This window comes from Diorhabda sublineata, chromosome 4 (assembly GCF_026230105.1).
Source record: "Diorhabda sublineata isolate icDioSubl1.1 chromosome 4, icDioSubl1.1, whole genome shotgun sequence".
NCBI lineage: Eukaryota > Metazoa > Arthropoda > Insecta > Coleoptera > Chrysomelidae > Diorhabda > Diorhabda sublineata.
Genome location: NC_079477.1, coordinates 20,998,522 through 21,013,990, shown reverse-complemented (window position 1 = coordinate 21,013,990; position 15,469 = coordinate 20,998,522). Strand labels below are relative to the sequence as shown.

The 15,469-nt window shown below is 32.5% G+C and overlaps 2 protein-coding genes and 1 long non-coding RNA gene across 8 annotated transcripts in view; 1 reads left to right on the top strand and 2 right to left on the bottom strand.

Moving 5' to 3' along the window:
- The window catches only part of LOC130443611 (N-acylneuraminate-9-phosphatase), a 37,613-nt gene that overhangs the window by 12,483 nt on the left and 9,661 nt on the right, over positions 1-15,469 (bottom strand). The window lies entirely within an intron of this gene.
- Positions 7,163-9,690, bottom strand: LOC130443610 (putative tRNA (cytidine(32)/guanosine(34)-2'-O)-methyltransferase). The gene is made up of 2 exons (XM_056778384.1): positions 7,721-9,690; positions 7,163-7,659 (listed from the first exon to the last, which is right to left on the bottom strand). Exon 1 carries the CDS (start codon positions 9,055-9,057, stop codon positions 7,729-7,731), a length of 1,329 nt encoding a protein of 442 aa, XP_056634362.1. The 5' UTR covers positions 9,058-9,690; the 3' UTR covers positions 7,163-7,659; positions 7,721-7,728.
- Positions 10,356-15,262, top strand: LOC130443612 (uncharacterized). Of its 2 annotated transcripts, XR_008909867.1 has the most exons (4): positions 13,164-13,192; positions 13,557-13,754; positions 13,884-13,938; positions 14,040-15,262. It is a non-coding gene; the product is annotated as an uncharacterized LOC130443612 (long non-coding RNA). The 2 variants fall into 2 exon arrangements; XR_008909866.1 differs by having other exon boundaries at positions 10,356-13,754.

The following is a 15,469-nucleotide window of genomic DNA, read 5'->3' as shown; positions in this document are numbered from 1 at the left end:
ATACGACTTTTGCAACATTTATTTTATATCAGTTTAATCTACAGAGGACAAAAAGTTTGATTTACCAAAACATGGAAAATATCAAGAAAATTGTACAAAACATCTATACAAAAAAAAATGAACAGTGCTTAAACTAAAACCAGCCAATGAATTTCTAATACCACGTGTTGCCGCCCCTCGCTCTAATTACAGCTTCCATTCGTCTTGGAAGGCTTCTAAACAGGTTCTGGACGTATCCTTGCGGCATGTTTTCCCAGAAGTTAAAAAGAACATTTTAAAGATCATCTAGTGTTCTTATTGGTGCCGGATGTTGCTGAATTTGCTATCCTAGATGGTCCCAGACATGCTCTATTGGGTTAAGGTCCGGGCTACGTGCATACCAATTCAGGATGGGTATCTCGACCTCTTCTAAGTACTGCCGAACTACTCTAGCAGCGTGTGGACGAGCATTATCCACTACATGGGGTTCTAGGATATGTACCTGTCAGCATTTACATCATTCACTGGTACTAACTCCGTGCTACCCTCGAAAGAAATTTCTCCTCAAACCATGATAGAGCCACCACCAAAGCTTTCAGTTTGACAAAAATTAACCTGATCGTTCCGTTCACCACGTCGCCTATATACTGGTATACGCCTATCTGATGAATACAGACAAAATCTTGATTCATCCATGAACAAAATATTGGACCAATCTTGAATATTCCAATTTGCGTGTTCTCGAGCAAATTCCAATCTTTTTACTCGATGTTTTCTGGTAAGACGTGGACCTCTAGCTGGCACTCTGCCTCGTATACCTGCTTCTCTCAGCCTATTTCGAACTGTTTGTAAGCTTATTCGGACATTACGAGCAGCCAACAGATCTGTTTGCATACTTCGAGCGGTGGTATGCCTAATTCTTAACGCCGTTAACCTCAAATAACGATCATATACTACCGAAGTTACCCTTCCGTGGCCTTGACCGGGTCGTCTGGTTAGCTCCCATGTTTCTTGATAGCGAATAACAACTCTGGATATGGTGGTTTCTTGAACTCCTATTACCACGGCGACGTATCTTTGACTGCGGCCATCTTGTATGAGCGCGATGATTCTAGCGGCTTCTTCATTCGTCACATGTCTTGTTAAATGTTGAGGCACATCCATTATTAACAAAAAATTTAAATTTTCACTATACAATAACACAATTTGCTTAGAAAGTTCTCGATCTCAATGCATTCTTCAAGACAGAAATGATTTACTCGAGCATTTTTGCTTCCAAATAATATTTGTCATAGAATTTGTAACAGCATCCATAGAACGAGTGGTATGAAATGCCTGTACTGCAGTTTCACAAAGATTTTTTTAGTTGTATTATTTTGTAACGAATTATCCTCCTGTCACACAGTGGATTTCTAACCACCAAGTCGTAATAGCTGAAAAATCTGTACCGCTGTCTGAAAGTATCAAGGCAGAAGAATGCCGGAAACAACGTCCAGTATAGAGATGCGGCTGCTCAAATTTCAGAAAAGAGGCTATTATGGACATTTTCGAAAATGTATTTGCTCCAATTGGCCGCGTAGAACATTTACCATTTTTATAAAAAAGCGTTTGTGTTGGTTATATAATGGCATCAATGAGATATAGCGTTCAATTAAACTGAGAAGTTTTTGTTCATTGGTAAATACTCTGTTGGTGTCTGTTTTAGATGCTTCAACTATTATAACAAGATATTTAGATCTTAAAACTTGAACATCATTCGTTTGTAATTTTAATAACTTATGGAGAAATATACCAACAAAACCGTCTTTGAATAATGCTTTACTTGTTTCTTATTGCACCAAGATATGAATTCGTCATACTTTTTTTATATAGACTTCTGCTCTTTTCTGGTAGTAATCTTAATGTTGCCGAAATAGCAATTTTTGTCAATTCCTGCAGAATTAATATAAAATTTCATCCACATCCATTTCTTGGGAGAATTCAGGACTAAGCTCCATCAAATTTGACAAATATAAACACAAAACACTAATAATGACAACAAACAGCGTTTTTGCGTGACGTTCTCAGTAATAAACATATAGTACCAAAATCAACAACAATAAAATATAAAAACTTTATAGTAATATAAGTATAGAAGACACTATTCCACACTAAAATATATTAAAACAATGGGTAAAATGGCAGTTAGTATATTCACGCCTGCATCTATTTACCTTTTACTATATCCTTTTAAACGATTTATCAAGTTATAATTCTACTTATCACTATTTTTCATATCTATATGAATAGAGCCAAGAAATAATTTCTTTTATTAGTGGTTAATACTGCGAGAAGATTATATAAAAAAAAACTTATTAACATTCATCGCTAAAATAGAATTCCCATTCTATAGTCTTTTTTTATGTATGAAATATGTACCAGACCTCCACAGCTTTTATTACCTCCTCGTTGGAAGTAAATTTACAACCTTTTAAACTTTTTTTCAGTTGACGAAAGAGATGATAGTCGGACTGAGCAAATCTGGTGAATAAGGAAGGTGTTCTAGTAATCCAAACCCTAAATCACGAATTTTTTGCATGGCAACATAAGATTTGTGTGCAGGGGCGTTGTCCTGTAAAAACAAAACACCTTTGAAGAATAGCAATCTCCAGTTATTGATTGTTCTTCCCTTATCCAAAAAATCAAACATGATTTCTCCATGGCAATCCCAAAAAACTGAAGCAATTTTGGACACGAAACTTCTTAGGTCTTGGAGAACCAGAATGTCGCCATTCCATCGATTGTTGCGTTGTTTCTGGATCGTAGGAATGTACCCAAGTCTCATCCATAGTAACAATTCGGTTTAAGAAGTGTACATCGTTTTCAAATCGAGCACAGACGAACGCGATGCTTCTACTCTTGCACGGTTTTTGTAAACTTTCAAACATCTGGAGATCCATTTCGCAGCAATTTTTCTCATGTCCAAACTGACGTGAACTATATGGTGAACGCGTTCGTATGAAATATTCAGTGCTTCAAGAACGGCATCGATATTTTGGGGGACTGACACAGAAACTGGCCTTCCCGATCGATCATCATCTTCAACGGAAAATTTACCTTTTTTGAAGTTTGCAGTTCAATTTTTCACGGTCGCATACGAAGGACATTGATCACCAAGGGTATTAAGCATATCTTCGTAAATCTGCTTACCTCTTAACCTTTTTAAATACAGGTACTTGATGATGGCTCGATACTCCAATTTTTCGTTTTTCACTATTTCGGTGGACATCTTTTTTCTTTTAATTCACACTGACACTTCTAATAAGTTATTTTTCGTTGCTATGGTAACGCATTATTTTTTTATGCATGGAACTGGTCTAGGCTAACTAGATATCAATACATCCTCGTATACATACTCTCTAGCGACTTTAATTATTTTTTTAATAACCGCTGAAATGTTAAAAAAATGATGTCATTTGTTAGTGTAGTCTTACCTTATTCAGATTTAATCATAATTTCATACAAACTATTCAAAAAGAAATAACAGTGAAGTATCAAACTTTCATAAATCAAAAAAAATCATCCTTATGTCAACTTCAGATGGTAATAATAAAAAAAAATACAGTGTATGGCATTTACAAATGTTTTTATAAACTTCTCTAGTTAATATTCTTTCGAACGGTATGTAACATGTATCATAACTAACCAGGTAACTCAATAAAAACCGGTTTGTCGTCGCGAATGAATTAAAAGGGTGAAAACCTAAACTATTCAATTGAGCAGGTAAAAAGTTTTGTCTCATTGTAACACAGCTAAAAGTATTGTGCTATCTCTTTCATCTGTTGACTATTATGCACCCTTTGACACTTGCGCACCCTGTCGGGTGCATTTAGTCGTCACTTGTCGTTCTTTGCTACTACACGTGTTGTACTTCACAACTCCGATCTGTACATTATTTTTGTTTTCGTTTGTTGTTGTTAAGTTTTGTTGTTACTGTTATTTTTAATCGTTGCTTTTACTAACGAGGAATACGCTGATATGTTGTTGGCTTACGGCAAAGCTGATGGAAATAGAAGAGAAGCAAAAAGAATTTATGAAGAGCGTTTTCCCAATAGACGTCAACCTAATCGTCATACTTTTGAAACGACATTTAGACGCTTAAGGGAAACTGGCAATCTAAATCGCCGTGAACCTGGAGTTGCCAGACAACGTAACGTTGCTGATGACGAACGCATTTTGGAAGCTTTTGATGAAAATCCCACAACAAGTATCTGCACTGTAGCTGCAACACTAAATCTAAGCGCATGGAAAGTGTGGTCTGTTCTTCGCGCTAATGGAAAGCATCCTTTTCATTACACTCCCGTGCAAGGTCTAGAAGGAAACGATTATCAAAAACGCGTCCAGTTTTGCCGTCTCTTGTTACACATGGATGTTGACCACCACGACTTCTTCAAAAGTATCCTGTGGACGGATGAATCAAAGTTTTCAAGGGAAGGCATTGTAAACTTTCATAATTTGAATCATTGGGCCCCAAAGGATGAAAACCCTAAAAAGAAAAGAGCGGTGACACATCAAAGGGAGTTTTCGGTTAACGTTTGGACAGGACTAATTGGCAATACACTTATTGGTCCACATTCTCTACCAGACAATTTGAATGGCAATAATTATCTAGATTTTTTAATAAATGATTTGCCCGAACTCATGGATGAAGTTCCAAATGTTCAGAATCAAGAACCCATTGTTTTTCAACAAGATGGCTGCCCAGCGCACTGGACATTAGCAGTCCGGGAACACCTTGACAATTCATTTCCCAACGCTTGGATTGGCAGAAATGGTCCCATCCCATGGCCTGCAAGGTCGCCGGATATAACACCGCTTGATTTTTATGTCTGGGGTCGTGCTAAAGCTCTAGTGCATATGGAAACCATTGAAACAAGAGAGCAATTAATTGAAAAAATAGATAATGCATTTGTGATAATGAAACATGAAATCAGGTTAAGCCGGAAATTAGAAAGAGATGTTACGCATGTATCAGAAATAATGGACATCAATTTGAACAAGATTTGTAATGATTTAAAAAATATATTTTTTTGTTTTAATTGCCCCAAAATAAAGTACATAGATAGTAATAGAAGACAAAAAAGTGCAACAGCTAAACCTATTGCACTTTTTCGTTGCGTCATCCAAAACAAAAACTTTTTACCTGCTCAATTGAATAGTTTAGGTTTTCACCCTTTTAATTCATTCGCGACGACAAACCGGTTTTTATTGAGTTACCTGGTTAGTTATGATACATGTTACATACCGTTCGAAAGAATATTAACTAGAGAAGTTTATAAAAACATTTGTAAATGCCATACACTGTATTTTTTTTTTATTATTACCATCTGAAGCTGACATAAGGATGATTTTTTTTGATTTATAAAAGTTTGATACTTCACTGTTATTTCTTTTTGAATAGTTTGTATGAAATTATAATTAAATCTGAATAAGGTAAGACTACACTAACAAATGACTCATTTTTTTAACATTTCAGCGGTTATTAAAAAAATAATTAAAGTTTTTATACAAAAAATGGAGATTTTCTATAAAAATAGAAAAAAAATTACCATTTTCCTATGGCTACTCACCCTCCAAACACCCTGATATAATCCAGAAGCCTTAAGTAATGTTTATATATAATTGTCTTATGCCTGTTTTTGTTGAGTTGAGTAGGTTTTGTAATCAAATAAAAGTATTGAAATTAGAGAATTATAATCTGTGCTGATAATTTTTCACTTCTAAGGTAAAAAGTCACTTAGGTCAAAGTTGCTTAGTAATAATTTGTGTTATTATAAATTGTTCGATTCGGCCTATATAAAAATAATTTTGTAGATTTTGCATTTATTCATAACATTTGTTTAGTTTTTTTTTCAAATTTTGACTAATGAGACTCGTTTATTATTGTTTAATCGTTGAAATATAAGTATTATTGTTAGACATATTGTTTAGATATTCACACTCCCGAATTCTCTTTCAGTCTATGCGCACTTTCCATTTAAGGGTATTGCTACTAAGGTTAAGGTAGACGCGGCAAAACAGAAAACCTCGTCAAGGAAACGGAGAGAGCTCTGGCGACCCACAGCGTTTCCGTTGGGAGCATAGCATCCCCCTAACGATCTCCGTTCCCATATTTTTCTAAAAGAGTAACAGATAACTCCTTTCCGGCACTGGTGAACGCAGCTATCCCTCTCCCCCACACAGGAAGGATTTGGTTTGATTCCCATACAGAGTCAAATCAAAAACTACAGTGGTGACAAGTTGTTAGACTGCGTCAGCCTAGTTCTTCAAACCCGTTTATTACAGCTTATGTCAGCAAGCAAGGAAATCTGCTTATTACAGCTACAAATCTCAATGAATAAGGGAATACAATCTAACCTTGTAATAGAATTGCAGCTAAACGGCCGAGAGAAAAAATCTTTATATAATAGATGGATATTGTTTAAGAAAAAGCTGAATTATGTGACCTCTTACCTCGATAAGGTGATGTTTTTAGTCTTTATCTTCATTTGTTAAGCTTCCTTTTATAATTTATTTATATATATTTATAATACACCGCAAGATTACAGATTTTACATTAATTTTTCTGTTTTGCAAAATATTTCTCAGCATATATATGAATCATAAGAATATTCTAAATAGGAACATCATTATATCAAATATTTTTGTCTTCATTGATATCACAAAAATATAAAACATATTATAATAAAACTCATGACGAACTTTATATACTTTTACTAAATGTAGAGCCCCTTAGGGAAGATTTCATTAGTCTACTTAAAAGTGTCAACTCCTCATTACTAATTTACAGGGTGATTTGTGAAATTTACCATAAATTTTTATTGGTTAAAGAATTTACACGGCAATATTCTATACCCATTGCCATTATCAACATGTACGTGTTACGAGATTTTGTTACTTTCGTTGGCAATTACATATCAGTTTTCAACCAAAAAATATGCCAACATATTCTGTAATGGTATTGGTAGAACTGCTGCTAGAGAATATCGGAAAAAACACTATAGCCAAATTACATTTATGGTCAATTTCACAAATCACCCTGTGAATTAATAAAGAGAAGTTGATACTTTTGAGTAATGATATCCTGAGGAACTCTACATATGGTAGAAGTATGGAAAGTATTTGTACCCAAATGAAATGGAGATTTTTTTAATTTGGAATATTTTTATTTGGTACATATTCATTCAACAAATAGGTGTAAGCACTCATCTTAGAAATGTACTGATGCAGTAAGAATTGGGGAATATTTATTTCTTTTTTAATGAATATTATAAAATTTTTACTTGTTAGATTAATGGACTTACAAAGCAAAAAAAAATGTATGTAAAATGTATGAAATACACACATAAATATTTGAAAGTTGAAATTCATTATACATATTATGTCTAAAAACGAAAAATTTTTTTCATAAATCCTCAATAGCATGATAACTGAGAAAAAAGCAGACTGATTCAATTGCATTAAATAACAAATTAGTTGCTATAGAAAATAATATCCCAAACAGAAACAATTTGAAATATTTTATTTTGAAACTGAAAAATTTGGTGTTGCATATAATTTCTATAAATTATTTTAAATTTACTTTTGAATTTGTATGTATCTAATAATTGTATAAAATCATAAATTAATGAATTCAAAAATCTAAAAGAATAAATTGCAATTTAAAATCACATTGATCTTATTTAAAAATAGTTTGACTTACTTTAATGCTTAATCAAAATAGTTACAATTACAAGTAGGCGATCTTCCTGAAATTTTCATTTTTTCTAAGCATTCCTGTATGATTTCAGGATCGGTGTATTCATCTTCATAGATAAATTGAAGTCCAGCTGCTTCATCCTGTACTGATTCTACTTCATTATTTTTAGTTGAATATTTCTTTATTTTAGTTGTTTTTTGAAGTAAATCAAAGTAAGGACCATTATCAAGAATAGTTTGAGGTTTGGTTACATGAGGCTTACTACATTCTTCCTCACTGGAACTGTCTTCATCTATTTTCTTCAAAACAGTGGTCTTATTAGAGATTTTCATAGCCCCAATACCAACTCGTTTAACAGCGTCATCAATTTTTTTCAGATAATGATCCAATTGGTTATCTTTACTTAAACTACTTCGAGATGCATATGGAGGATTAATTGGAGGCTGAACAGGAAGTCTATATTGATAAGGTTGCTCACCTTTTAATTGTAATGGATATGTTGTATCTGAATCAAAAGCACTGACATCTCCACATACAATAAATGGTATTAAAACTCTGTTTATACCTGTAAGTGAATTGAAATCACGGTGTGATACATCCAAATACGGAGTTAAAAGTTTAGGATCAAAGCCTTCTGGAGGAGTATATTTTCGGCAAACAATAAATGCTTCTATACTTGAATTTCTTGAACTGCTTGGTTTTGTTATATCAACTTCTTGAAATAAAGACAACAACTGGTTAGTTAATAAATCATTTTCTTTTCCCCTGAATAATTTTGCTACAAAAGTACCACCGGGTTTTAAAACATTGCAACTAATATGTAAAGCACCTAATATTAATTGTGCTTGAACGTATATATCCAAATTATGTAGTCCAGTCACATCAGGGGCTCCGTCACAAACTACAATATCTGCATGATCACCTTTAAAGTGTCCAATAATTTCTTGTGCTGTTGAATATTTTGTAATATCGCCCTGTATCTGTATGACACCGGGAAGCGGCGACATTGGTTGTAAGTCAACAGCTACAATCTTTACATTATCATTTTTGAGTAATTCATATTCTTCCATGCTCTCCAACTTTTGATGCAATTCAATTTCATTATAAAATAAGCTACATTTATCTCTAATAATAATAGTTTCTCCTAAATAAAGTTTTCTTGAAAGTACCTGGCTCCAACTTCCTGGTGCTGCACACAAATCCACTGCTTTGGTAACTCCTTCAAAAATATTATATTTTTCGTCGATTTGTAACAGTTTAAATGCACTTCTAGCTCGCCAACCTTGTTCTTTTGCTTTCCGATAGTATATATCACGTTTATCTTTAGACATTTTGCCCATTCTTAATAGAAGATATTAAACGTGTTATTTTTAATATAAAAACAATTATAAAAAGTGTGGTTAATAAGTAAAAATAACCTTAGTTTGTTATCCTTGAAGTATGTCTGTGGTTCTAGTTAGCATATACAGGAACTAGATATTGTTTTTCCTATTACTTTACGCAAAAGATTTTTTTAATTCCCACCGAAAAATAAACTTTAATAATATTTCTATATAGGTATACATAAATTCTTACTACTCTACTATTATTAGTACCTATAATAGTCAACTAATTCTTAAGTGTACACCAGAGCGTTCGTAATAGCAAAGCTTGGTGTACTTTTCTTAGTTAAGTGAGAAAAACTATTTCACTAATAATTCAATTGATTCATTGAGTTCTTAAGGACAAAGTTAAATTGAACGAAATCGTTCTTCTCATCAATTTAAATGTTTGAGCTAATTGAAGTAAGAAAGCGCTAGTGTAGATTCTAAAGGAAACTTTAAAACATGGAGCTATGTATACTAATCAGCAGCGCATAAAAAAAATAGTATTCTAGAAGAATAAACGCTTCCCTTTTAGCAATCATGGTTTGTCACACTTATAACGGCAGTTCCATCCCTCAAAGGGTTGAAGTCACAAATCCTTCTTCTCTTTCAGAGAACCAAAACTTTTTTCTTGTATCATTTCCACTCAGAGTCAAGGCTAAAAATTCATCTCATGAAAGGTCATACAATCAAATATTTTGAAGAGTGCAGTATCTAGTCAAGTCGAAATAAGAAACCGCCCAAATATTTGCTGCATACGGTCACTGGAATAAAAAATAAGAACAAGAACTGAGAAGAATCTACCCAGCGCCAAGCGTTTTAACTATACCAGCTCGACAGTATTCTTATATTTCTTAGTCTGAGATTATACAGTTATGTTGGTGACAGCTTTCTTGAAAATGCCGTTAGTCTCGGAGTAGATTAAAAAATCATCAATACGATATAAAAATATAACCGCATAATATATATATATATATATATATATATATATATATATATATATATATATATATATATATATATATATATATATATAAAATACCTAAACAATTTGGGTACAATTTGTAATAATATTTTATAAATTTCAATGTAACTATTACAATTATAAATCAAAAAAATTATTTCATGAGGTTAATAGAATATTGAAGTTTGAGTGGATATTATAGTATTTAATATCCACTATACTTATATAGGGCAAGTGTTTAAAAGACCACTTATTCAGGTATACTTTGTTAGTTGGTAAAGTGTTAGCAGCCAACTTCATGTATGTCATATGTCAGTTGTCTAAGTAGTCGCTGAAAATTATATGTAATGTAGCAAGCATATTTTTCTTTATATATTAATAAAATATTTAAACTTCAAGAAAGTAATCATTATTTCAATGCAAGAAGGCTATTCCAAGTAATAATCAAACAGGTTATGGGCCCAGATAATACTGAAAACTATTAAGTAGTAGACGCCAGCCACTCAAAGAGCGAGGGAAACGTTCATCAAATCGAGATGAATATTTCAACGGTACCACAGTTGAACTCAGATAATTTCAACAATTGGAAATTTAGAGTAAGAGCTTTACTTGCAGCAAAACAATTAGAAGATACACTTGAAAAAACAATAGCCGATTTCACTTCGGATAAACAAATATCAGAATTCAAAATCAACGATGCTAAATCAAAGTCAATAATAGTGCAATGTGTGAGTGACAAACATCTAGACATAATAAAACTTGCGAAAACGGCTAAGGAAATGCTAAGTTCACTAGAAGATGTATTCCAAAGAAAAAGTGTCTTCACAAAACTTACCCTAAAAAAGAGACTACTTACCTTAAAGCATAGAAGAAATGATAAATTAGAGGATCATATCCATGTGTTTGATACTATAATAAGGGTAGAAGGAATAGGATCAAAAATAGATGTAGATACAAAGTATGTCATCTTTAGTTAACATTGAATGAAGAATACCAGACAGTGATAACTGCAATTGAAACTATGAACACCAGTGTAGCAATGGACTTTGTGAAATCTTGGTTGTTTGTTGAAGAATTAAAAATAAAATCAAAATAAGTAAGCAGAATGTCATCAGTCATCACAAGGAACTTTAGAGGTAGATGTTTTCGTAGAAGTCATCTTAGAGGTCAAAGTCAAGCAAATGCCGCCAATGAAATTACATTTATAGCTTTAAGCAGTGTATGCCTTCTACTAGAGTTTATTTTGGGCTCGGTGTGCACTCAGCATATGGTAATGGATGAAATGGAGCCTTATACAAATGTGATGGATTTGGCATCAGAAGTAAAAATAGGAACTGCAAAGAATGAGGTGCTGTATGCAAAGAAAAAAGGGACAGTCAAAGTTTTTATAATAAGGAAAATGATAAAGATATTTGGCACAGGAGGTTAGGGCATATTAACAAATATATTTTAAAAAAATTAGGGTTACCTTATAGTTCAGAAGTTTGTAAAAATTGTGTTGAAGGTAAAGGTACAAGAAACCCTTTTTATAGATGTAGAAAGAAAACTACAAAAATTGGAGAATTGATACATACAGATATAGCAGATCCTGTAAAAACTCCTATACCAGAAGGTTACTAGTATTTTCAAGTTTTAATTGATGATTATTCTCATTTTTTTGTTGTTAAGCTATTAAAAGATAGAAATGAAAGTGAACAAAATGTTATAGATTTTATTAAACTTATTAAAACCAAACATGGGCTTAGAACTCAAAGAATTAGATTGAACAATGGGGGAGAATTTACCTCTAATTACTTTAAAAAAATTTTGTAAATCTAAAAGGATTCAGCTGGAGTATAAGGTGCCACATACTCCACAGCAGAATGGTATTTCAGAATGGATGAATAGGACACTTTTAGATAAAGTAAGGACAAAGTTTTCAGAAACCAACTTACCAAGAGAGTTATGGGGCGAAGCAATTCTATGTTCTGCATATGAGTTGAACAGATCGCCTACTGACGCAAATTTCGGAGAAACTTTGCAACTATTTTGCCAAGACAAAGTAAACTAGTAGGGTACAGTGGAGCTGTGAAATTTTCTGCTCAAGAAATATGAAAAACAAACGAATTTCAAAGAAATATCAAAACAAAAACCTGACTGCGAATGAACAAATAAAAATAAGATTTGATGAAGAAACTTAATTAAGGGATAAAGAAGATAACATTGAAATTGAAATCGAAGAAGAGAGTGACTCAGAAGAAATAACTTTGGAAGAGTCCAGAAGTTTAGATGTTTTAAATGATTTTGAAGAGTATTTACCAAGAACAGATACAACCTCTAGCGGGAGAACTGTGAATATGCCAAAACATTTTAATGAGTACGAGATTTACCCAGCCTACTGTCTAATATCATCAGATAATGATTCAGTACAATATGAAGATACAGTGAAAGTGAAAGATTGGAGAGATGCTATGGAAAAGGAGTTGAACTCGCACGAAAATTTGAAAACGTGTTATGAAGCAAATCTACCTACAGGAAAAACGGCAATTGAGACTAAATGGGTATACAGAACAAAGGAAGATGGAACAAAGAAGGCAAGAGTGATGGCAAGAGGCTTTCAGATGAAGGAGGAGCATCCATTTGAACCTGTTGCTCAAATGTCAACCATTCATGGTTTTGAAAGAAGCAAAACTGTGTCAAAGTCCAATGAAAATTCTAATAGAGCTAAGTACATAGATATTAAGAATCATTTTTCAAAAGGCTTGGTTACGAAAAAAGAAATTGCTGTAAGTTATGTGTCAACTGAACAAAATTTAGCTGATATATTAACTAAACCTTTAGTTAAGGATACTTTCATTTATTTAAGAAGAAAAGTAAGTGTAGTCTAAATTTTGTTTGCTAAGTAGTTAAGTTGCGATTTTCATGTATCATTGTATGAAACATTTTAAATCGAGGAGGAGTGTTAGTTGGTAAAATGTTAGCAGCCAACTTCATGTATTTCATATGTCAGTTGTCTAAGTTGTAGCTGAAAATGATATGTAATGTAGCAAGCATATTTTTCTTTATATATTAATAAAATATTTAAACTTCAAGAATGTAATCATTATTTCAATGCAAGAAGGCTCTTCCAAGTAATAATCGAACATACTTTACACTGTTTTTTTATTGGTAGGATTTGAAATCATATAAATACTGATTTGAAAATAATAAATGCAAATAACACCTAATAATTGAATGGAGATCGTCATGCTACAATTCTATACCTACTGTTGTCAAGGCAATGAGAAATAGTATATTACACACCGAGGTGGGAGGAATTTCATTACTGTCGAGAGATTAGATATAGTTAACCAAAACGAGAGCTATGATCTCGAGACAGGAATGGAAACTTCCTACCGAGGTTTGTATACTATATTATTTACAACCATTATATTTCGATCAAAATTAATAAATGTTTGTTTTGTTCTGAATATACCTAAAATATTATATTTAATAAAATATTATCAGGCATTTTTCTAAAATAATCAAGCAGGTACCTATATTGTTACTGTTGCTATTTGATAAACAACTGTCACCAATATAAATAAATGTTAGATAAAGTTGGATGGATATTAAGTTCACAAATAATAAATTGACAAAAATGTCCTCCGATGCAGAATTGATGGATTGTACTCCTCCAGAAATACGACAGGCTGCTGACGCAGCAGCACACAGTTTGTGCCAGAAAAAAGTAAGCATCGCTACCTAAAAGCTATTGAATTATATAGGAATAATATATTTCGAAACATGGGAAACTGTTGACCTTACTAAAACGACAAAATGTGGGCTTCAGGCATAATAAATCTAACATATTTTCCAGGAAAAATATAGAGGATTTTTTAAACAAAGCTCCAAATGAATTTCTACCAATAAAGGTAATATATTTATGATCATTAAATAAATATTTTAAAAAAATCGGGATTAAGCTTATACAAGTGCACAGTTATTATTTATTATATTTTTCTTATTGTTTTAGATCGCATTAATAATAGGCTTATCTGGAGCTTATCGGACGGACGAATTAGTGAAAATGAAAATTTTCGGTGTTGCTTTTTTTTGAAGAAAAAATTTGGGTTGAGATTCCAAAATACTTACAAGTAGATCATTTTTCATTTTTGATCCAGTGTGGGTGGAAATCATTCGAGACTATATGCATTTGACAAAAAACATAGAAATCGATAGACTTTTTGTTCAGCTTAGAGGAGGAATAGTAAAAAATCAAATAATTCGGCACACTATTTTTTCCCAAAAAATTGCTACTTTTTTAATTAAGAGGACTCGAAAGGCTTTATAAACCACACTCTAAGAACCTTTGCTACGTTACATGCCAACAGCAGTGCAAATGTACTCTAATTAAAAAGGGAGAATGGAAAACTGCCAATATGCTGAGCCAATAGGCCATGTCTTTTAAAGATTTTGCAAGTAGTTCACAAACCTTAATCATTCAACAGGAAAGTAATTTTTGACCAGAGATAACTGTCGGGAGACGCCAGCGCTGGTACTGGCCTAAATATTTCTATAAACGTTTACAAATAAATTCAACCATTAATTTCAATAAGTAGTTTGTTATATTTTAGTTCAATGTTGGTTTTTATTGTTTGCCATTAAATAGGTATTATATTTGTCAATGTGTTATATTTTTAAATATAAAATTGGAGTTTGCTTAGTAAAAAATTTTCGTAACGTCTTCCGTATTCAAGATAAAGGGAGTTGAAGAAATGAATACATCCTTTGATTTTTTTTTATATATGACTATCATTGACGAAGATAGTTGCAGGCTAAAATTTCGAGCGAACTCAAAAATCATTCAATTATACACCAAAAAGGTACTCTCGATACTATGTACCCTTTTTGGAATATTTATTATTATGAAGTATTGGGCGATGATGGTATAAATTAATGATAAATTATTAATTAAAAAAAACGAATAGAAAATTGAAATAAAGACTATAAAATGAAAATTAATTAGAGTAATTGTTTCTTTCGTTTTCACGATAAACAAGTCTATCCTTTTATCTAAAGAATACATTATCCTTCTAAATGGTTGGGGATTAACTTTGAAGTCATTGTGTGTATAATGAATTCTGTCTTTCAATTCTTCACATGAATTTATCTCTCTAGCTTTATATCTTAAGATACGACCAAACTGTGTAGTCCAAAGTGTTGAAATCACATGGCTCAGGAGGCCAATGAATCGGAGATTCTGCATCTGTACCAATTAAGAAACCTTCTATCCAGTGCCAGAGGAGCTCCATCGTGCATGAAAAGTAGATATCTTCGCTCATTTAACGTTAAATTTTATGATATCTCGAATAAGTGTTTGTTAAAAAATCCAGGTTCATATCACCATTTACATATTAACTTTGAATGAGTGTTAGTAATTCGATACCCTTTTGACTGGTGAAT